Source organism: Phaenicophaeus curvirostris, chromosome 4, assembly GCF_032191515.1.
Source record: "Phaenicophaeus curvirostris isolate KB17595 chromosome 4, BPBGC_Pcur_1.0, whole genome shotgun sequence".
Taxonomy (NCBI): Eukaryota; Metazoa; Chordata; class Aves; order Cuculiformes; family Cuculidae; genus Phaenicophaeus; species Phaenicophaeus curvirostris.
The window spans coordinates 30,792,046-30,816,476 of record NC_091395.1 but is presented as its reverse complement, the minus strand read 5'-3'; the positions used below and the strand labels follow the sequence as shown (position 1 = coordinate 30,816,476).

The 24,431-nt window shown below is 44.7% G+C and overlaps 1 protein-coding gene across 15 annotated transcripts in view; it reads right to left on the bottom strand.

The window, feature by feature from the left end:
- SEC31A (SEC31 homolog A, COPII coat complex component) overlaps nt 1–24,431 on the bottom strand; it is a 46,485-nt gene that overhangs the window by 2,920 nt on the left and 19,134 nt on the right. For 4 of the 15 annotated variants that reach the window (XM_069855628.1, XM_069855631.1, XM_069855629.1 and 1 more), the window contains 13 exons: nt 23,454–23,529; nt 22,597–22,775; nt 20,619–20,745; nt 19,721–19,866; nt 17,834–18,007; nt 17,193–17,366; nt 11,771–11,863; nt 10,985–11,114; nt 9,786–10,133; nt 6,148–6,186; nt 4,385–4,443; nt 2,159–2,431; nt 1,618–1,737 (listed from right to left, as the gene is read on the bottom strand). In XM_069855628.1, the coding sequence (XP_069711729.1) occupies nt 1,618–1,737; nt 2,159–2,431; nt 4,385–4,443; nt 6,148–6,186; nt 9,786–10,133; nt 10,985–11,114; nt 11,771–11,863; nt 17,193–17,366; nt 17,834–18,007; nt 19,721–19,866; nt 20,619–20,745; nt 22,597–22,775; nt 23,454–23,529 (1,938 nt within the window). Of the gene's footprint in view, nt 1–1,613; nt 1,738–2,158; nt 2,432–4,384; nt 4,444–6,147; nt 6,187–9,785; nt 10,134–10,984; nt 11,115–11,770; nt 11,864–17,192; nt 17,367–17,833; nt 18,008–19,720; nt 19,867–20,618; nt 20,746–22,596; nt 22,776–23,453; nt 23,530–24,431 lie in introns of all 15 variants that reach the window. The other 11 variants (XM_069855638.1, XM_069855639.1, XM_069855630.1 and 8 more) reach the window with 11 other exon arrangements.

Below are 24,431 nucleotides of genomic sequence, written 5' to 3'. Positions count from 1 at the left end.
CTGGCTAATTCTTTTGGACTGTCTTACTCTCTCAGATACACAATTTGAGAACAAAACCTGTGAAGGTGTACATGCTATATTCATTGTACAGGGCAGAGAAGAATAAATTGTGTTTAGTAAACAGCAAGATATTTTTCCAGCCGAAGGAAACTAGGTGGAAGAAGTGCAAACTATGCTTCCTGTTCCCATTTTCCACTTCAAAATGTAATAAGTGAGTAGTGTTTGCATTTGTTCTGACAATAACTGACGTATCCACTCAGGGCAGTGTCTCTTAGCATTGTGTGCTTGAAATGCTTGCTCTGCCTAAGAAAATCTGAGAGACTTAAAGAGAAGCAAGAAAAATGTGTTGGCAGAGCAGAAAAGCAATCCCTGAGTGCAGTTGTGAACTGAATGCTTTTGTGTTGTGTGTGTGGGAGAAGGGGCACTCAAGGGAAGAAAAGGTCAAAGGGCCTGTGCAGTACATGACTTCTGTTCCTGTGTTCTACTGCAAAACCTTTAAATAAAGGATTTTGAACAATCAGATGCTACTGAACTTCATGAGGTCTGTCCAAAGAAAGGTCAAAAAGTTTCTGTAAAGGGGTGTGTGGGCTGCAACCCATAGGGGAAAGAAGGAGTATGTACATTCAAACATGAAGTCTAAACTACAGTGTCATCTGAAATTGTACAGTAAACCTAAAACAGAATGAACACCAAACACCAAATACAATCCCACAGCCCCTGCCACAGCTCAGCTCCCAGTCATACTAAAAGAAGTGCAAGCCTCTGCTGCTGACCAAGCGTGTTAAGTACACAAAGCCCTCTGCACAGCATCAGCCTGTTATTCACCAGCCACCCTTCAGAATGCAGCAGGCATGAGCTAAATAGTCAGCATCTGGGCTTTGGGAAAGCATGTTATCTACTGACCACTGGAAATAAATGAGAAGCTTTCAAATGGATGGCTTGTTAACAAACTCCTGATTGCCACAGAAAGTATTTTTCATATAGAACTCCAGTGGTCCTGTTAAATCTCATAACCGTCTCTGCTACCCATTGTTTCCTTTTGAAATGAGTTTGTTATCTGAAATCACAAATCAAAATTTGAGACAAACTCATTTACGTGAGCCTCAGCTCAGACCTGGTATAACACCAGCTGCTTTCTTCTCTGAATTATATGAAGTGGTTAAGCAAATGTATAGGGCATGCCTCCACAGCGATCACCTGACAGAAGGAAGGATAGACCCCTTCTGAAACTTTTATAATTTTTTAAATTATTTATCTTGCTTTTAAATATCATCATCAAAAACTCAATTGTAGTCAATTCCAACCTTTGTTCTTAGAAGAGAGCAGCAGAGAGGGCTGCAATGGGTTAATACTCTGCCCATAAAAAGCACACTCATGCTCTGCCCATGCTGACTGTTATAAGGCCACAGCTGATGTGCTTAGGCAGCTGGGCTGTGGTCTGGGCCCAAACTGCCACATCCTATGTGCACATGGCTCTTCTATGTGTTGCTTGTGGCTACCCAAAGCAGCCTTTAGAAGGAAAAAGCTCTTAGGAGAGGCCATGATGGCTAGCTGTGCTGCAAGTACCAGCACATTCACCCAGACACAGGGTACCCTAGGAACACAGCAGAGACCTACTGGATCAGAGGCAGACAGCAGGCACCTCTGGATAAGAGCTTCAAATGTAGTCTTCAGAATAAGGTGCTCTTCAGGAATGGGCTTCTTGGCAATCTTCTCTGTTGGCAGCGCCTGCACATGCTGAGAAACAAAGAACAGGGGAAGCTTTTCCAGGTCATTGTGACCACATGTTGTTTTCAGCTAAACCAAGTAGCATTATTAGCCAGCTCAGCCCAACTCCTATTTCTCCCCCCTAAGTGTGTGGAGGAGATATTATGGGTATCTGCTGCCTCTCCCCCCTGAAGAGCTGTGAATCTGCAAAAGGAAGCAACTTGTTGGTCCATACTGCCTAGAGCATTAACTGTAAAGAGGTATTGCAGGAGATGACAGTAGCAAAGGAGTTGGAGGTTACAGTAGCAAAATGCGGCATGGTGCAAAGTTAGTGACTGAAAACTCTACAGTACACTTTGGAGGTACAAGAAATGACTGGCCAACAGGATCCCAGCCTGCAAGGCTTCTCTGATGTACAAACCAAACCCATGCAATGCTGGGGCTACGTTACCTGGACAGCGTTGCCAATTGGGGCTCCAGGGGCCCCCTCCGTATTGGGTTTGGAAATGGTGGGTGGCATGATGCACGGCCCCAGGGGCTGGGAGGCAGGCGGGTAGCCACTCTGCAGCATGGGCTGCCCTGTGAGGGGATGTGGAGCCCGGAAGCTGGGTGCACCTGAGGGTGGTGCTGGAGCTGGAGGGTGCTGCATCTGACACTGTGGATCTGCCAGCAGATTCATGATGGGGGAAGTGATGGGAACTGGGGGAAGGAAGTTGTCAGGGACCTGGGAGAAAAAAAACAAAGAGTGCGTTGACACTGTTGTGGCTGCCACACGCAGAGCGCAACACCCAGCTCCTACAGACTTCTCAACCTGCAGCAATCAAGACCTCTGGCAAGCAGAGTGCCCTGAGGACATAAAAATAACTGGGGCAGGCAACACAAGATTTCACTCTGGCTAGACAAACCCACTCCCCTGGCTACAGTTGCACGGTAAGAAGTGCCCTGGAGCAGTAATATCCTCTGGCATTTGTGGTCCTGTGTGCTCTGCCCACCTTCCTCCCCACACAGGGCAGGAACAGTCTGCATGGTGTGCACCTGGCCACAAGAGCCAAGTGAGTATAGCCACCTCAAATCAGAGCCACTCTCCCTTTGTTAAGGATACAAACCAGAGATTTGACACACCAGCACTATAAGAAGCATTGCACTAATGAAAACTAACCCACACCTACATCTATTCCTACTACTAGGTCACTATATTTAGATTTTTGTCTCACTTTCCAGGGTACATTTTTGTCCATAGGACACAGCTAGGAACACATGCCAATAAAGCTTCTAAAAGCTTTTCAAGTTTCTGACAAACAAGTTCATGCTAAGAGAGTATGAGTGTATTTCAGTTTGATCCCTAAGCATATGCCAGTCTTCTACACAGGCGTATTTCAGAAGCATTTGGTAGAGGGAATAAACAACAAAATGAGCTACTGGTCTCTGCTACATATCATACATGAATACAAACAAAAGAAAGCTCCCATGGGAATGTGCACATTCCTTTGGGTGTGCATGGAAAGGACAGCTTACAGAACCCTGAATGAATGGTGTCAGAATTAAGCTAGTGGTTTGCGACTGCAAGAAAAATATACCCAATCCAGCAAAGTCAGCAATTAAAGCAATGAATCACAACAATAAACTTCTGAGTGCTGGGTAAGTTCTTGGATGGAAAACAGTGGCAAATTATGTTCTGGCTTGAGATGCCAGATAGTTCTTCTATTTTACAGTGTGGTGAGTCATTTTATATCCTACTGAACATCCCCTCATATAGTGGGCGTAAGGGAAACAAACACAGAAACATTTTTCAGATGTTTGTTAAATACCCAATAGGGAATGCAACACACATGACTTCTCATTTAGAAGGGAGCCAACCCTCAAACCCTGGCCATGGCAGAAATTCTGGTTGTAACACACACACAGAGCAGTAGCAAACCCCCTGAATTGTAGAGACCAAACCCAAAAGACTAAGGGAGACTTCTGCCTTCACCTTTGCCCAGATCTCTTCTTGCCTGCTCCAACCTTTTTTTTTTCCCCTCCCCACACTTTACACGCTCCAGACTGACTCCTACTTCCCAAAATGTACTAGGCTCAGAAAGCAGAAGATGACACTGACTGCTGCGGAGATATGGAAGACTACAGCAGCAACAGAGGATGAAAAGACTAACTCTGCTCCATGCCAAGTATCCCCACTTTTTTGTCTTGCTGCAACCTAAATCCATTTTACAAAACTACATTGTCTCCATCACAAAAATTGTCTTAGTCTCAGCAGATCTCTGAGGGTCAGACCCTTACACCAGGATAAATTGCTTTCAGCTCCAGCAAAGTCAGTAATATGTAACAATTTGCGCTGCCTTATAATTTTGTGCTAAGTATTGTCTCCTGCTAAACTAATTTGCTTTACTGCAGATGAAAACAGAGACATTTTCTCCCCTCAAAAAAAGATCAATGTTGTTATTAACAACCACAACTTGAGCAAAAAGCCACAACCTCCTCAGAGGTATATATATTTTTTTGAGAGATGACATATATTGGAGAGGCACAAAGGCTACTTCTGCTCACAAGGTGCAGCTTTTGTTTGCTGCTAACCCTTCTTTTTCCTTCTCTAGCCAACATGTTTCCCAGGAACAGCTTAAGTTACTGCTTTTCAAGTGGTCAGCACTCAACTATGTCACAACAGGATTTCCTAGAGTACCTTCTTCTTCTTGGCAGCTCTGTTGAGGGTGGGAGGGTCATTCCAGCCGTTCTGAGACCCTGGGACAGAAAGCAAAGAGATACTATAAGCATCTTGGAGGAGGGTAGTGATACTTTCCTGAGCTTAGCTGGACCAGCTCCCTGGAACAGCTATTGGTAGGGGCATGGCAGAGCCTACCCTTACCTGCCTACTATTCTGCCCTTCTCTCCAGCGCCAGCCAAAGCCTCCCAGCACCCTAGCCATCAGACCCTTTGGGCTCTGCAGCCACTGCTCAGGTTTGGTATCTTGATCAACTGTTCTTAAGTTTGATAGAAGTTGATTTGTTTTTTTTTTTAATAATTAACTTTTTCTTCTCTTGCATGATAAAGACTTTGAGCAGACATGTCCTTTGAAAAGGTATGCTCAAAGCACAGCTCTGCTACACAGACTGCTTATGTGAAGACAGCTTCAGTTACCAGTGAAAGTTTCTCCCATCTGCTTCATAAGAGAAGAAATAAACATTTTTAAATGTTTTCCCCCATGATCCCTGTAACATTATAAACATTAATCAGCAGCAGAGATGTCAGAAACCATGGGAGAATAAGAACACCATTAAGCTTCATCCATTTCCCAAGAGCTGCTGCTGCAATTGCATACTTAGATGAATTTATACGTGATGGTTAAGACATGTTCCCCAGCAACACAACAGAGAAAGAAGAGGCATAAGAGGCATCAGGAACCTTAAACATTTCAGGCCGGATTCACCCAGCCACCCTTGAGACACAAAAAAGCCATAAAACCAGATTTCCCCTGTCAGCTACAGCATGTTTATGGGTGCTTTGTGTCCCAAAATCAGAGCAAAGCTGCTTAAGCATCGATGCCAAATCTAGCTTTTTGCACCAAAAGCAATTTGTTTGAAACTGGAAGAAGCACAGAAGATGTCTGAGCAGATTCACTCAGAGTTCAGGGTATTGCTCTGTACCAAGTCTTCTGCTCTTCCAAGAAAGCATACTCTGTGCAGCTGCAAGATTTGTACACCAAAGCTCACGTTAGTGCATCAGAAATAGTTTCCCATCTCATCACAGACAGCATGTAATTGGGACTGCAGCATTACATATTTCAGCATTACTGTGTCCTTGCTGAATATTCAGGATTTATTGCACAAAGCCACAAAAAGCCAACAAAACCAAATCCCCACTCAATGGACTTTTTCACCACAGTGTTTTTCACTTAGCAGATGATAAATTCACTTCAGATAGCAGAGCTTAACATCACTGCAGAACTACTCTGAAATGTCATTTGCTCCTGAACTTTTTGTTAAACAAGTTCCACATCCAGAGCATGTTAAATGGGTAAATGAAAAATAATTTAAAACTCCTTTTGCATCTGCTTTCTCTTTAATCGAATACAGTGCCATCCCTTGACAGCCACATGTCCCAGGGGCTACTCTGTCCCTCCCTATCCAGAAAATCATGGAGAATTTCTCATACAGAAGTCTAACTTCTGCAGTGCTGACAGTGGTATCATATTTAAGAAAATCTCCCCAGACTATTACTGTTGTTAATTGCCTGGAATAATACATTTTAAAAAAGGAAAACCAGCATTTGCTTCTGTGGTTAAAAACTCCAGGTATGGTGTTATTGGTTTTAATTAAGGAATTAAAACTTGATTTGATTAAAGTCTAATTGGCAAACAGCATTGCACAGAAGTTCTCTGAAGAACTCAATTCAATTAGATTTCACAGTGGATATAACTATTTTCAGGTTAGGTGGTAGCTAGTTCACCTGTGAAGGGAGAGGCCTGGTCTTGAGTTGGTAGGCTTTCTGCAGATAAAATGGAAAGAGAACTAAAAAACCTGTTTCTTCAAAAATAATAAAACAATTGACCTTACCATTTCAAAGACAAGAGGAATGTCAGGGACAAATTAACTCCTGTCCCTAGGGTTGGTCTGATGCATCTGCAGTTCTGATGCAAACCCTTCCCTTAATTCAGAATTGCCCTCTCAAAATTTTAAACAAGATTCAAGATTCTGAAAACTAAAACTCCCTTGAAAGCAGTTTCAAAAATGTATCACAGAACAGTGAGATGGGGTGATGTAAAGTCAGACTATGTTTATCTATTTGCCTTAAACATTTTGTCAGAGGACTACCCACTTGTGGCACCAGCTTGTCTGTAGTGCCATGGTTCAGCGGGGGCAGTGCAGGAGCAGGCACAGCTCTCCCTTGCTGGGGTGAAGTCAGGCCCCAGAGCTGGCTGTGGCGGGGGGAGGGGATGCAGCCGTCGCTGCTGCCCCAGCTCCCCCCTCACCCGCTCACTTCCGGGGCGCCAAAAATACACAGATAAAATGGCTCTCAAGGGTGGAGTCTGCCTCTCACTTCCATGCTTGCTCTCACTCACACACTTCCATCGGATGGACCACGTGGCCTGGACCACGTGGCCCCAAGATCATCTGCTGCCTTCGATGTGGTGATTTCTTTCCTTCTCTCTCTCTCCCCCCCATTACCTCATGGTGTGCATGTTGGATTGGATCCTAGGGACCTGGGTTGTTTTCAGGGATTCATTTCTGTAACTTTGGGTGGTTGCATCCACCCCGTGTCTTTGTTGTGCGCCCCAGCATCTTGATGTTTATGTTTGCTGGAGCCAGAAGTAAATACTGTTTCGATATTCACCCTGGGAGTGATCCTATTAGCCTCCAGATAACCACACAGACAACTGAATCCACTTTCCCCCCCAGTCAGGGCCGGACATGAGTGTGTGGCTCGTGGGTCCAGGTTGTGACAGTTGAAAATGATATTAAACGTGGGCTTTCCTTGTTCACTGGAGCTCCAAGCACAGCTTAACATACTGATGTTATATGCATTTGCAAAAAAAAAAAAAAAATTAGAAGATATTTATAGAACTGTTTCTTGTAAGTGCATCTTTAAATCCAAGCCAGTTCAAAGGTCAGGTGCTTTCCAAGACTTAACTTCCTCCCTTACTCTGCCTCTAAACGAATCACATTTGCAAGGTAAAACATGATGTTCCCAGACTTGATCATTATACCACACACAAAAGCACACTACTTCAAAGCAAAAATCAGCATCACTATACACTCTGCACTGGAACATGCAGAGTTACAAGCACGATCTACTCTGGCTGAACATTTATGTGGTTCTTATGCCACAGTGTCCTTCACTAAACAATGCAGCTACTCTGGAAAACATGTTGGTGGTTAAGCATATTAAGCATGTACTTATTTCTGCATTTATAAAACAAAGTTTTTTTTCCTTTCTGTTTATATGGGTTTTTTTTGAAAGACATAATCTAAAAATTGGAAGAGGACTGAGTGTGCTCTTCAGATACCTCTTATCTCTTTCCCTTTTCCCCATAGTTTTCCATGGGCGGGCAACAGTTTTCCATGTGCATGAGCCACTTGTCTTCTACGCTTTAGCGTGCCCTGGAGTACACCTCTGCGTTTCAGCTCAAGGCTGGTGTTTGCCAGGATGGTGCCCAAGCTCAGGTTCCTGAAGGTTTGACAGTTTGTACTGGCTGCCTTCTAATCACAGCTGCTAGGAAAACAAAAGAGCACCTCGTGCTCTTTAAGTTTTATAAAAAGCGTAGTATGGGCAACTTTTAATTTTTAAATGAAATTTGACAAGGCAATAAGGAAAAATGACTGCTTTAATTCCCCTGAAAATAAAACTACGTAAGTAAGATGTCTTAGATCATTGTATGTGGATTACACAATTTTACAAATAGACCATTATTGCCGTTAATGTCCCTAATTTCTATTGCCAAAAGTACAGATCGTCACCTGCTCTGAGCGCGCCACAGACTATGTCACATTACTGTTAATGCAAAAAATTTAGCAAGTGACAGATCTGATGTGCCTGTCAGTTACACGAGTAGTAAAATGGATAAGATTTCTTGTTCCTTGCATTTAGCTGGGGGTGCAAAAACTATGCTGTCTGCATTATAACATGCTGCTTCACATCCCAGGCCTAGAACCCTGTCTGACATGTCTCCCTCTGTCCAATTTCATAATTCCTCTGGTTTAGAGATACAAGTTTGACATGTCCCATGACACAGTCAGAGTATGTCTCAGTACAACTCCTCCAAGAACAGAGAGAAAATGGAATCTAGTTGCAGGATGGAGGGGGAAAAAGGGCTCCATTCCCCCTGAAGGCCCAGCACCTGCCCTACATCAATCCTCTCCATTTTTTGACAGAGCAAAAGACTGTTTCTCCTCAAAACACGAGTGTTTGTGTGAAGGCAACGCCACGAGAGGTGTGTGCTCCCAGCCTCACAGATGCCAGGGGCACCTACTCATAGGACTGCCGCTACAAAGCTAAATAGAATATGCCTTTTCTGTGCTGCATCACCCCAACACACTTTTATGTGGAGATAAGAGTCATGGTGGGATTATTACTAGGGCCTGTCAGCAGAGTCAGCATCTCTGTAATATCCCTCAAATCCTGCCTAATATTCCCTCTGCTCCTTCCTTCCCAGATCTGGTTCTTGATCTCCAGCTGGACAACCTGGATGTGAGGTATGTTCATGGCCAGTTTTAGGAAAGGACACCGATAATTCCTGCGCACTCTGGTGTACGCAAAGCTGTTGTTTCACAGGCTAAGTGAAGAGATAGGCTTGTTATCACAAGCAAGGTCACTGTTCCACAGCAGTTACATCCAAGCAGTCAGAAGGAGACACAGCCCCAGCTCAGCACCATTCTCACCATGCCTGCTCAAACATGCTCATATCAGCTACACACACATGCTTTTGATTAACCATCAGGAAAAAGACATGTAAAAGCATTTCTAAATCACTTCTCACTATCTTTTATGGCATTCACAGCTACAACAAATCCCACTGCACTAAGTGGTTTGGAAAAAAAAAAGTAAAGGAAGCAACCAGATGCTGTTTAAATTAAATATGCTGCCAGCTCTGAGCCTGAAATGCTGCTCAAATCAGGGATAAATTACATTTGCAAAGTTGTTCTTCAAGGAGAACTGGGATCATCTTATCTGCATCAATTAGGAAAACTTGCTCATTTTTGTATTTTGCTACCTAGCCACATAGTGGTTTGTTGACACCAGACTTACAAGGTTAAAACTGTGCCACCATCCATCCAAAGGACATGACAGCCTCATAACAAGACAACACTCTGTCTTGGACAAGACAGAAGCTCTGTGTTTGTGGCAAGGTCTGACTTGCAAGAGAGAGAAGACTGATCACGCTGCTTAGTGAATGCTCACTGCAGCGCCATAGCCATATCACTGCTAGATGTACAGGAAAGACAATGTTTTAGAAATGCTTCAAATTGACCTCTAAGCCTAAGCAAACTGTATGGAGCATTCACAAATTAAAAGTGCATATTTAAGTGAGTGAGTAGGAAAGCAAAATCCTTCCCCCTCCCTGCTTGGCTTCCCATCTAAGCGCAGACCTGTTCTCTGGGATGCAGGAAGGTCACTGGTTGCAGGCAGAGTACCTGTTGATCCAGTAGGTAATGCATAAGCCAGAGAAGTTGCTGGAGGTCCTGGCCTGCCATGCTGAAAGGATGTGCCAGGAGGAGGAGGAGGAAAGGAAGAGAGCGGATTCAGGGTTGTTGGGGAGGACTGTGGTTGCCCAGGGTACAGTGGGGATGGCATAGGGGCAGAGGGCAGGTAGGGTGGGGTGGTGGTAGGGGCAGGATTTGGGTAAGAGGCTGAAGCAGGAACAGTTATAGGCTGCTGAGGCTGATAGAGAGCTGGTACGCCTGTTCCACAGGAGTACTGTTGTGTGGCCTGATATGCTACAAAAAGGGAGAAAAGACAGTCAGTGAGTTCAAAACAGAGGGGCAGGTTTCATTTGCCTCTGCTTCTTTCTCCATTTGACCCTCTTCTCCTTCTTCCCCTTCTCCCTCAAACCACTTACTTGCTCAGCCAAATCCTGGCTCCCACAACTCTGCCTGCACTTGCAGGACTGCTTATAACCTCAGACTGCCACTGGGAGAAAGGACTGCCTTTGCTGTAAGGACTCCTGTTCTACCACCCTGTCCCCCCCCCCTCCTAGCTCAGAGCCATCACTTCCACTCCTTTGGAAGGAAATGGAAGCTCCCAGCGTTTCACTGTGGGCTCTGCAGCTTAACTTCACTGCCTCTTCTCTGCCCATATATTCCTCTTTGGTGCTTGTACTTTCAGTCCTCTGCTTTGAGTGTGTCTATGACCTGCCTCCTTCTTCATTCACCTCTACTACTGGCCTGCCTCTTCGTCCTCTTTCTCATATTCATGGAGTCCCAATGAGAAGTGGATGGCCCAGATGCACACAGATGAGTTGGGTCCTTCTTTCTCAGGGCTTAGCTGCATCTCCAGGACTTACAACAGGAGGGTTCTGACCCTGGCACACCCTTAGGAAGGGTCAGCTGAGGAGCAAGTCTAAGAGCTGTGGGCAGACATCTTCTCAGCAGAGAAGACTGTCTGACAGAGGGTGCCTAACACCTGGGACTCCAATCTGTCAGTCCTCAGATGTGATCGCAAGAAATGTGGGAATAACTTGGTCTGAACCCTTCTAACCCCAAGAAATGGACTGGCTGTCCCCAAGTAAATGTGGCCTCATCATCTGGCCCACCTGGGTAGAAGGAAGAGGGTAGCTGTTGTTACTCACTCTGTGGGTATGCTGGCTGGGCCCCTGCTTGTGAAAACATGCTGTAATTGGAAGATGTGGCTTGCTGTGGTGGCATGTTGGGGTTAACAGTACCCGGCATGATAAACCTTGGAGGAGGTGGGTTGTCACCCTGTAAAAAAAGATTGCAGGAAAAAAGATAGGGAGAGATAGGATTTAGTTGGCAACGGTAATACAGAGCTGAAGCAGAACTGTAACAAAACAATGAGTTCACATTTCAAGGTCTTGAACCACATTCCCTGGAAAAGCCACCAGCACAGAGGCAAATGCCCCCAACTACCCCGGTACCTTGGGTGCCCAGCATAACACTGAACACAGCCTGTATGTGCAGTAACTTTAGCAGCGAAGCAGCATATATCTTCCTTGCCAGCACTGCCTGTTTTTCAGGCAGTTCAAGAGTGCCATGCCATCCACAGCTTTCAAGTAAACAACTTAAATGTTAACTCTGAAGCTGCTAATTTCCATGGGAAAGAGGGAAAGGAAAGATACAATAATACTTCAAATATTCCAGTGTGGGGCAAGGGCTGGGGGAGGCTAAGGTCATATTAAGCTCCCACTCAAGGCTTTCTAGAGCCAGTCACCTGGGTGTTAACTAAAAAAAAATTAGAAAAGAAAAAAGTACGGCGTGATGCAGAGGAGCAAAACCAGAGCGTACATGGAAGCTGCTCCTTCTGCTTATCTGTACCATATTGTGTCAAGCACACAGACTATACCAGGGGACATACTGGGGTTGAGCAGGGGTTCAGAGAGGAATAATGAAGGTTATACCTGTGTGTCAGAGGGACAGCCTGCAGGAGGATGTCTGGGAAGGGCAGTAGGAGTTTTGTTACTCCAGGTAGTGACAGTAGGGGCAATTCTAACCTGAATTGAACAAAGAAATACCAATGATGGAAAACAAAACTATAAAAAAATTCTAAAGAGATGTAAAGAAGTGTTTGCATGCTGGCACTTTAACACAGCCATAAAGTCTCACAGGAAGAGGGAAAAGTGCATCAAGAGAGATGAAGTCACCATGCACTGGAGCCAAAATGAATTGCAGAGTGAAGACAAAGCACAGCAGAGATGCAGCTACAACAGGCTGTGGAGTGAGTGCAATGTTACACGTGCCAGTGAGCCAGGTCTCAATCTTTCATCACATTTTCCTGTTGCAGGAGCTCCCCCCAGGCTACTGCATGACACCAAGCATCACTAACAACAGCTGGAAGTCCAAGTTCCACATTAAATTCAAATGTATTGCCTCACACAAAAGCAGACTGTTTAAATCAAGCTTAAAATGAATTAAAAATGGTTAAAATACAATATTCAGTGCTTTCACATGCACAAACATACTTCTTAATGCTTCTTGCTACCCAGCCAGCCTGCCACAGCTCATTTTCTTTATATTCCTCCCTGGCCACTACAAAGTCCTTCAATTCCATCCAACCACTACTACCTTTCTGACAGGACAGAAACCAACAACCTCCTATGCCTGGAACACACCTGAAAAATAAAAGGGTACGCTGCCCAGCAGTAGGATGCACAGCTGGGGTCAGGAGCCCAATACCCCACCTACACACAGGGGACAGACAGCTCTGCCCCTGAAGTCCTGGTTTGCTCAGCTGGCTTCAGCCTATTGGTCACTAACCCTGCACAGTGCTGGGCTTATGGTACAGTAAGCTGTACAAAACCCACTGTGAATGCCTGTATAACTCATCACTGGAGTCATACAAAAGACTTTTCCAACCCCTTTCATACCTCTTTTTTTTTTCACATGAAAAAGAAGGTTAAATCTATGCCAAAAAGAAACCAAATTTTAAAGTTCCTATTTGGGACAGCAAAGGACACCTCAAACTTGAACAATCCCTATGTACACGCTTTCTTAAATGAAAGTCACACAAAACAAGTATCCTAAGACTCAAATATGTAATTTCTTTCTGTTCTGGTTTAACATCATATTGTTGACCGCTGTTCTGACATGACATCTGTCTACTTCAAGCCCTACCTGCTGAGCATGAGCACCCTGGAAAGCCAAGAACACAGAGGGTAACTCATTTGTACTGCGCGCATAGGGTTGTGATACACCCAGCCTTTTATTAATAAGCAGGGCTTGCTTAAATAATAGCTTGAGGCATTCCTGAAACAGTTGGAGAAAAAGGGAACTCTGGTTTAAAAAGCATTGCTAAAATCCTGCCATCTAGAGGACAGCCGCTATTTTCCACAGCCAAATGGAAAATAAGGAGCATTGCTTCTGAAGACAATTCATTGATTACAGGGCACAAGGTCAAAGATACAAGAAAGAATAGTAGAGTTAATTATTGACAATGATCTATTTAACATAATATGCAATGGTGTTAGAAAGCTAATCTTTTACAAACAGGATGTCTTTGACCATTCTGAAATCTACCTTATTAACACCCTAGAGAGGTGGTGAAGGCACACAATTTTGACATAATGAGGAAGAGAACAACACCCAACTCCCTCCACCCTCCCCTTTTCAGCCTTTCTTTCTTGCTGTCCCAATTTTTCTAGCAGGCAATGCTTGAAGGGCAGCACTGACAGAGACATGACTGCTTGGGCCATTCTCCTCTGCATAAGGAGAAAACCTGTAGCACTAACACAGCTCTGCTCTCAGAAAATCTGAGCCTGGAGCCCCTGTGTAGAGCAGGACCAGATGAGCTCCAGAACTGTGCTGAGGGATTAGGGACTGGTGATGCTCTTTAAAGTATGCCCATAGCCAGGGCTGCCCACCACACCACACTCTGGTGATACTCAGTGTGGTCTCATGCAGTGTTGTCCTCAGGCCAGAGATAAAACCAGGACATCTGCCTCCCCAGTACGTTTGGTTCCTCCCGACACAGCCCCCAGCTCCCCTATTACTCCCATACTCACCAGATCTTTCTTCTGGCACATCTCACTCTGCCCAGGCCTGCTTCAACCCCTGGCCTTGTTGCCTACGCCCCCTTACACATAGCAGGGAAGGTGCTTCCATAGTAGGCTTTATCTGCAACTGCTGAAACATTCCCTCAGTTTGCTAATGCCACTGCCCAGCAACTTCTGCAGCCAACATCACGGAAATGTAGAACAGTTTGAGTTGGAAGGGACCTTAAAGATCATCTCATTTCAACCTCCCTGCCATGGGCAGGGAGGCCTCCCACCAGACCAGGCTGCTCAAAGCCTCATCCAACCTGGCCTTGGTCACCTGCAAGGATGGGGCATCCACAACTTCTCTGGGCAACCTGTTCCAGTGCCTCATGACCCTCATAGTAATTAATTTCTTCTTATTATCTAATCAAAACCTCCTTCCTTTCAGCTTAAAACCATTACCACTCATCCTATCCCTGCACTCCCTAATAAAGAGCCTCTTTTCCCCAGCCCTCTTTAAGTACTGGAAGGCTGCTTTAAGGTCTCCCCAGAGCCTCCTCTTCTCTAGGCTAAACAACCCCAGCTGTCTCAGCCTGTCCTTGTATGGGAGGTGCTCCAGCTCTTTGATCATCTTCATGGCCTCCTCTGGACTGAAACAGATCCATATCCTTCCTGTACCAAGGACTCCAGAACTGAATGCAGTACTGCAGGTGAGGTCTCGAGAGCAGAGGGGGAGAATTACCTCCCTTGACCTACTGGTCACACGTATTTGACAGCCTTTCTAGGATGCAAGCACACTTTGCTGGCTCATGTTGAACTTCTCATCAACCAGCACTCCCAAGTCCTTCTCTTCAGGGCTGCTCTCTACCTGTTCTGCACCCAGTCTGTTCTTGTGCTTGGGATTGCCTCAACTCAGGTGCAGGACCTTGCAACTGGCCTTGTTGAACTTCAAGGGATTTGCACAGGCCCACCTGTCAAACCTGTCAAGATCCCTCTGGATAGCATTCCTTCCATCCAGTGTGTAGACAACACCACACAGCTTGGTGTTGCTGTCAAACTTGCTGATGGTGACCTCAATTCCACTGTCCATGTCTCTGAAAGATTTTAAACACCACCAATTCCAATACTGACTCCTGAGGAATGCCTCCTGTCACCAGTCTCCACTTGGATATTCAGCCGTTGACCACACTATGAGTGTGACTATCCAGTGAATTCCTTATCCATCGAGCGGTCCATTCATCAAATCCATGTCTCTTCAATTTATAGACAAGAATGTCATGTTGAACAGGGTCAAGTGCTTTGCAGAAGTCCAGGCAGATTATGTCAATTACTCTTCTCTCATCTACCAATGCCGTAGCCCCATTGTAGGTGGCCCACGAATTCATCAGGCACAACTGGCCCTTAGTGAAATCGTGCTGCCTGTTACCAGTCAAATCATTATTTTTCATATGCCTCAGCAGAGTTTCCAGGAAGATCTGCTCCATGATCTTGCCAGGCACAGAGGTGAGATTGACCAGCCTGCAGATCCACCCCCAAGGTCTTCCTTTTTGTTTTTTAAAAATGGGAGTTATATGTCCCCTTTTCTACTCTATGGGAACTTCACTGGACAGACACAACTTCTCAGACGGGATGGACAGCAGCTTAGCAACTTCATCTGCTTTTCCTCTTCTGACAGATGGACCACATCAGCACCCAGCAGACTAGGTTTCTCAAAGTGAGTCCCATGATCTAAGTAGCAAAACCAGTGGCACCAGTCCTGTAGCCTTTTATTGATTTGCCAGACTCAACTGGCCCTTTCAAACCCCATCCCTTTGACCAGATTGATGAAAAAACTACTTGCGCTCCAGAGGCTCTTACCACTGCCCTGGAGCTCTGTAATCACTCTTGACCGCTCCTGGCTAATTCACTGGTGCCCATGGGAAACAACAGCAGCAAACGCCATAACAATCAGAAGAGTCTCTCACTACTATCACCCACCACCCTTTCTCAGTTGAACTGGTTGTTATCCCAGGAGCAGACTGGGATGCCTTACTCAGCTCCAGCGTCTCTCCAGAAGTGACTGGTGTTTCCTCTTTAGTCTGCAGAGCATTGAGGAGGTTCTGCAAGGGCACACCTCAGGATTCACAGAAAACTTTTCTCCTGCTGGCCCTTGCAAACATCCATTCTTTTTCATTATTGTCCTCCTTTCCTTCTGTGTGTGACAGTGGGAAAGTTTTTGGCTGTTTGGTCATCAGCTAAGGGACCACTGCAGGTTGTGCTTGGAACCAGTTATCTAACTCCTTCTCAGCCTACCTGATGCCAGCACAGCCTTCTTGCTGCCTCCTACACTAAGCCACCAGCTGTAGGAGCTCCTCCACCTGAGCACGCCTTTTGCAGGCAGCACTGCAGCCTACCCCTCTCCCAGGAGTAAGGTTCAGGCACTTCCTGCAGTCTGAGGTCTGCACTGGGGCCTCTGCCCTCAGCAGCTTTGTGTGGAGGCATTGGCCACTGCTGGTGCAGATGATTCAGACCACCCAGGTGGAGCTGCATCCTTCACCCTGAGACAAGTGCCCACCAATCTGCCTTGACGGTCAGGTAGGATGTGTGCCCTTGGCCTGTGCAGGCTATCACAGAACATGCCCAAGTGCTCAGACCTCAGGACTCCCATTCAGACAGCTGAATGTCCCCCTTCAAAGAAGATGACCTCTCTGTGGGCCATTCCTTGCAAACTGCTGTGCAACACCCTGGCTTATACACCACACTGTTTGCCCACCCTGGTCACCTCAGTCCGCAGGGCTGTCTTTTTCAGGTAGAGGGTGGCAGTTGTTACTGCTGACTCTGCATTCCCCTGTAGTTTCCCTGGCTCAGGACCCTTACCCTGTATGCCACAATCCCCTGCTCTGCTGTGGCACATGCCTACACTGGAGCTGGTTGCCACTGGGAATGAGAGCTATGTGAGGGAATAATCAGCCCTAGAAGAGGGTGGCGATCAGCATGAACAAGCCCCAAGGCTTGCAGGAATTGGACGACATCAGGGACCACGAGAGCAAGCACAGAGAAGTCCTGAGGCACTCTCTCACGCTGTCATCCTATGCACTGAGGCACATTTTCAAGAAAAGGGGGAAAGCACCTAATCTTCAGAAGCAGGCTACTTGACAAGATGTTTAACGGACGTTTCCAGATGAGGAGTACAGGAAGCATCTTTATCAACTAAAAACAGCACCAATTACTTTCACCACAAGGCTCTTGGTAGAAGTATGTCATACAGTCCGAGCTTAGGTCAAAGGAAAGGAAAAAAACATCCTCTTATCCATCACTCCCTCGAACTCAAAAGCACCATGTCCTTCCCCGAGTGCCAAAAAGCATTTACCTGTTGGTAATACTGCTGGGATGGACCCTGGGGCCCTTGCATCTGTCCAGCTACAAAGTCAACTTGTCCTTTGGGCGTGGGCTGTCTCTCATACGGTGCCTTGAGGACCTCCTGTCCCAGCTGAAGCTCCCCTTGGGCTCTGCAAAGCCTGTCCCGTAACAGGATGATGCTTGACTGCAATCAGAAAAGGACAGAGGAGGAAGGTTAACTGCTAAGAGTCTGACTGGCCACATGCTGATGAATGCTCTCTCAGAAGCTTGCTCTGCTATATTTGATAGGATTCTTTTCTGCATGAGACATGGGACCAATGGAACTGCCTTACATGTGCCTGTCTCCCATCTTGGGTGATATCAACCAGGTGTCAACGTACATACTTCACCGTGCCTGCCTTGCAGGAGGGACAGCTGCCTCTTTGGCATCTACTGGCTGCAACAAGAGGGTGAAATGAAGAGGGAGAACAAGGTCATGTACTTCTGCCAGCTCAGTGAGGCCAAGGCAGGTAGAGGGGAAATAGCCTGTCTGTCACATCCTGAAGTGCATTTCAAATGGCAGGCTTGCTGGCTAAATGCACCACACAGACCTTTGTTTGAAGTATACCTGTTCACACAGATAGAGGGAGTAAAAAGCTGAAGGCCGCACACCTGGCTGGTTTTTGCAGGGAGGAAGGTCAAAGCTGCAGTAATGCTGCCCTGGGCAGCCAGGAGGCTGGCATACTGGCTCATCTTCTCAGCCAAAAGGGCCCCCACAGCATTAGGATCCACAGCCTGGGTGAGCTGCACAGCTTTGCGCAGGATTATGACTTTCTCTATTAAATCCTGGAATCAGGAGAAAAAAAAAACACAAATGAGAACATTAGGGTAACCAACATAGGCCTTGGCTGACAACTGGCTAATGATTCTGCAGCCCTGCAGAACCCCACTCACATGATGGGAAGCCCAAGCTAAATGCACGTTTCTTAGTTACAGCTCCACTGGGGGCACAACTTCCCTAGCACATGACAATAGAACAGCAACCCCCACACAAGTAGCTTCTAACAGCAAAGCCAGCAGTACATTGGGTAGAGCCCAAAGCCAGAAGAACTGCTTTTACTAACCAGGATTTCAGGGCCCTATCAACACCGAGTACATCCATCAAAAGAGTACACCTCCCAAAAATATCTGGTGACAGCTGTGAGAGTGAATGCAAAATATGCCTATCACCACTAATAGGGCTGTGGTGCTGCACATAAGTTTGCACCACCTTAGTAAGTCAGTTCTTAACTACCTTATTGAAAAGGATCTAACAGCTCCCCTGTAGAACCATCCACAGTTTTCTGGTTGTTATTGCAAAGTTGGCTTTCCTGATATTCACCAGGAATACTTCATATCGTGCCTTCCTTGCACAGCCCCAAATACCAGAGCTGATCTTAGTTGGTGCTATGTTATAGGAACATTTTCTGGTCAGTTTTCTCATGTTTTTCTTACTCTCACTGTACTATATTAGAAGATACTACAAATATCAATTTGCCAACATTAACATTATGACACTGTACCACACACAGAATTTCAGCCATACATCACTAATAAGAACTGTTTACAGGTTGTTAAACAAAACATTGTTTTTCCCAACAAATCTGCACTTCAAAAAGAGAAAAAAAAAAAAAATATCAAGATAACCTACAAGTTTAGGCAATTCCACATCATAGCAAATAAGCAGCTTAATTACGACTCCAAAAATCTTTCAGTTTTAAGTGTCAGATAACAAAGCAACAAATTAAAAACACAAATTCAAATGGAAGCTAAATATGTCAATAAAGCCCTCACAATCAAGAGACTAGAAAGCAATTTTAATAATTCAAAACTGCAGAGAGTTACTAAAGCAAAGCAAAACTCACACATACTCCAGTTCCTTCAATTAACTAAACAGACTCACAGCACTGCCAGGTAACATTACTTCAAGTACTTTCTGAAACAGGTCCTTCAAAGGCTTTGAACAGATGACAGAAACTAAGATTATAGGATAAAATACAAGATTCCATAATTGGTTCATCATTGTCATCAATCCTACTTCCACAGGATACTTGCTCTATACAATATATTTCACTGCTGAAAAGCAAACCCTGTACGTACAGTTTCTAAAGAGAGCTCTCATGAGAGCCTTCCTACAGTTTTTCCTCCAGACTTAACTCTAATAAATTAGATTTCTTCCCTGCATATCCAAATCCTCTCTCCCAAAAGTAAAAACAACCATGTATTCCTCTATTGTAAAAGCTGCAAGCATTCAAAGCCCTTTCTTTGCCGAAAGACTCCAAGACCTACAACTAACTTTTTAGACAAGAAGTATATTAGCACAGCTAATCGTGCTTCGCAACACATCTTCCAACACCGTATTTATTTCTACAAAAGCCACTCAATTCAAGAAGGAAAAGGCTTGCATCCTGAGATACATGGAGCTATCAGAAAGCAAAGCTCTACAATAGATCATTTGATTTAAACGCTAAATAATTGCAGTGTGTTACATCCAACATCTTTCTTAACCGAATTACCAACCTGAAGGGACAAGGGGCTGTTTCCATCCTGAGCTTTGGTCCAACAAGCAATGAGTTTTTCCACATTGCCAGCACAAATATAACAGAGACAAGCTTGCGTCTGCAGAAGGCTGTCCTCCTCGCTCTCCAGCCTGTTACCCAGGAGATCTAGGAAAAACATGAACAAGGATGATACTGGTGAATCCCTTACGTGATCCCTCCATCACTGCCGAGACTGGGGAAGCCCACACCACCTGTTGTGTCTCTACTCAGTGCAGTGAGAAGGGATACTGCCTCTGCACTCCATTACGGAGAACATACTCCAGTGTCCGGAACAGATTACTTCATGGGAGCCCAGGGCACTCCAGAGGCATTTAACGTCATGGCACCAAGGACTTGTCAAAGGGCCTGTGAAGCCACTGGCAATATAAATTCCCTATGTGTTAAATCCAGACAGCAATCCAAGAGGCATGGTCGCTGCCTGTGAAAGAGGACTCCTTCCAAGAAGTCAAAATTGCTTTTGGGAAAAAAGAGTGAAGCACTTCCCTGAAACATTTCCACTTGTGTCCCATGGACAAACACTGCAAACCACCAGTCCCTTGGTTGAGACATCTGTCACATTAACATCATTGTCAACCATCTGGAAACAAGACACCAGTAGCTATACACTACACAGGTGAAACCAGGACACAGCTGTTCACAAGTGTCTGGGTTCTGTGCACAGAAAATCACAGAACATACTGGGGACACAGCACCCCAGTTGTTCCTCTCTTCTTCTACAACAGGACCAAAGAACTATATTATCCATCAAAGAAGCTAGTGAGTCATTACAATAATGCACTGGAAGGAAAATAACTGTGGCAAAGTGTAGTTTTACTGTAAGAAGAATAAATGACATCCAGTCAGTAAAGTATTCTTACTGCAAAGGGCTGAAAACTCCTCTGGCCTGGCGTAAGTGAGCACAGCAGCCAAAGCCTCTCTCCAGTTCTGCAGATCACAAGACTGCACAATCTCTTTCCAGTTCTTCATTACCACTGCAGTGATCAGCTAGACCAGAAGGAGAGAGACCAGAGTTAAGATCCTGGTAGGACTTCCTTTATTTTTCAGGACACGATAAAATTCCTATCTATTCAAGTGTACTCATCCTCACTGTACCCAGGGCCATGGAAGACACTGAACATTCAACAGCAGTGCAGGAGTACATTTTACTTCAACAGGAGTTCAGTGAAAATCACAAAACAAGCTCAGATAACACAGGTCAATTACTCTTACTATAAAACATGCAAGAAAAGAATGCACAAATGTCTGCAATCTGGGATTGCTGCAAATGGGTTTCAGCACTCCTTTTGAGAGCTAACATACCAAGCATTTAGCTGTAAGTATTCTACACAATGCCCAGCAAGGGGGATGAATTTTGCTTCTGAAACTGCTTCATCCGCCTTTAAGCTCTTGGCTGACTGGCAAGGGGCTGTTGAAAAAGCTGCTTGAAGAAAGAAGCAAACTGGCACCAATATCCACATGACCTGGCTGCAATATCTCTACCCTGGACCCAGGCTGCCTGTCCACAAGCCCTCAAATTGAAATTCCTGTTTCTTCTATCTCAAACTCTGCCTCCAGTTATTTTGCTTCAGACAAACGACATACTTGGCAGCTGCACAGCTACTTAGTGAATAGACTGTCATGCCAAGTCTTCAAGCTCAGAAACAGCTGAACAAGCAGTAATCTGCAGTCTGGGACCAGAAAAAAACCCAAACAAACCACACCTGAACAACATATGCAAGGTGTTAACTACAATGTCAATGCTCACTTGTCAGATGCACGCACAGATAACTGCTCAGCTCTCCATAAAAATACCTTTTCCCAAAGGAAGAACTATGGTGAAGACATTTCCCATGCACTAAAAAAATTCTCCTTCCTTTGATTAGGCTAGAGGCAGGAAAGGAGCTGGGGGTGGGGGAAGAAATTCTGAAGAGTTTTAATACTTAAGATTTTCCTCTTTTCACTTATCCACTACTAGAAAAACAAACTGTTCCTAACTCAAACTGGATCACAGGCAATGACCAGCAAAATTCCACTTGCAGACCCTAGACTGTTTGCTGCAAAACCTAACTCCCCAGGTGACCACGCTCTGCAGCTTTCAATCCTGCTCCAGGAAAGCACTTACGCACATGCCCATTTCATAGGCTGCCTGCTGCTACTATATAAAATGCCCTTCTTGGACAATGGATTCCTAAGGCGATCACAGGCAACTTTCTCCCCTCCTCTAAAAGCAGCTGCCCTTGGCAAATCAATTGTCTTCTGCTCCTTTAAGACCACTTCTGCTTCATCCTCCTCTTGCTACTTTCTCACATCAGTAGTAAAGAAGAAAGATTTTTATGTGTAGCATCAGCAATCCCTAGCATTGCAAAAAGCTGAATAGAATAACCAGCTGGCCACAACATGCTGTCTCCTAGACAATGGGAGTTATACCCGTGCATGTGGTGAGACAAAGCATTGGCAAAATCTGTTAAGACTGACCATGGGCAGAAATCAACATAAAGTTTCTGGCACTGAGCATGGCTCATGCGTGATTTTTAAAAAATCTGACAAGATAACAGACCAAAACATGTGCTGCTTAAGATATTTATCAGTGAGTATACAACTCTTAGATAATGGAGACAAAATAAAGAATATTCTTGTGCATTGATATCCAGGTAGCGTGCCTCCTTTTCTCTTTAAGAATACATTAAAGAAGAATATCAGAAGTCCTTCTGCTCTGAGATCTTGTGAATGACTTGAATATTTATTAGCTTCTCACAGAAATAAACCTATAAAATAGTAAGAAAACTTTTAGGGTGAAAAAGTGAGTTGCCAAAGGCCTACATGCATGTTGTTCCTTAACTGAAAAAAACCCCATACCCTGGTAATTTTGCTCTCCATCTTAGCAAAGTACTTTTCCTGGGTCCTGGAAAGCAGCTCTTGTCCTCCTGCGATGGCCAAGATAATGGCGTCAGCCATGCGGTTATCATGCAAGCAGAGATCTACTGCGCTCTCAAAGTTACCCGTCAGCAAAGCCTGGGTAATCAAACCATCCACATCTGCAACAAGAGAGGAGTGCAATTTCAAATAATGGCACAAAAGTAATTCAAATTTGCAACAGCAGTCGATTATGTCCAACTGTACCACATGGTGCAAAGTTCTCTGCAAATCAGTGTGCTCCAGGCAGGTACTTGTAGGGATGCTGAAGTTCATCTCCAATCTCAAACACCCTATGGTCACAGCCATATCAGGTGGGGCACTGTCAAGCATCACTTAACTTGCTGCAGAACAAGATTCTAGTAAAGATGCTAAAGCAAGATGCTAAAGATCTAAATGACCTCTGAAACCACTATCTTGCATACAATGACAGAAACAAAGTCAAACCTAGACAGGGGTCAATGGCTTCTGCGTTATTCAAGATCCCAAAGGAGTTTCTGTACAAATGGCAATGTTAGCACTTCATGCCTGATCATGTCTATGTTTTTATATGAAAAAACAGAGTAGCTGCATTTCAGTGATGGTGTACACGAACACTGTACACTTTCTCTCCTTCCCTTCCCTGAAAAGCTGTATTTTCCAAGTTCATCGAGACTGCTGTGAATTGAACGGAGGTAGAGGTAAGTCATGATAACCCTTCACAATCTGTGCAGAACGTGCCTTCTCACTGGAACACCACTATCAACCTCAGTATTTATAAATATCATCACATACAATGAAATCAATACCAAGGTTTTTACCTCCACTAACAGAGATGTTAAATGTCTTCTTTGCAGATTCCAAACCTTCAGTTTCACGTTTATGGTCCTTCACCCTCTAAAAGAAAGGAAAAGCATAATTTTTAAGATTATGTAAGCACTTGGAATATACATACACACTTAAAAAATATGACTCGTATTACAAGTTAAAAGATAGACCTTCAGTCTAAAGATAGGCCAGTCACTTAACAAACCATTAACTTAGATAGGAAGAGTATCATGGTCATTTATTAGAACACTGTTTCAACACAGTTAATCAATTTCCCCTGGTGCCTGCACAAAATCACCTCCAAAGCACACTGAGAAAGCCCTGTATTTATCAAAGGGCCTTCAGTGCGTGTAAACACACCATCATGAAATCATTGTTCTGAAAGATCAGAGTGGACCATTTTTTAAAAGGGATGCCAAGATGAAAAAGTGCTGGAAGCCTCAGATTTCCAACTACCATGGAAGGCTTATGCAAGGAGAAGCATGCATACCTAGAGATCACAAATACAGCAATCAGACACTTGGATCCTGGGTACTGACTTGCATCCGTGCCCATATACAAACACAATCATCCTCTCTCAAAGAAAAACAGTCAACCACAAAATCAGAAACCTTCTCCCTTCCCTCCTCTTTCAACTTCAACCCCTACCAAGAACAGACTACCATAATGCTACCGAGGTTTCACTTTGGTCCACTTAGACTTTCAGCTCATCCTTGAGCATTCTCCATTAGGCATGCATCCTAGTTTAATTAAGCAAAACACATGAACACACGTTTAATTTTCAACACAGAAATCCATCATGGTCCACACAGACTTAAGTGCTCTGCACCCAGTACAGAAGTGCTCAGCAGACAGAAGATGCTTTTTTATAAAACTCCCCCAGGAATTAAGATAGAAAGTATTTCCTTCAATGACATGTATTTGTGAATTTCAGATAAAACCTTTTGATAACAAAAGCATAATACCAAAGG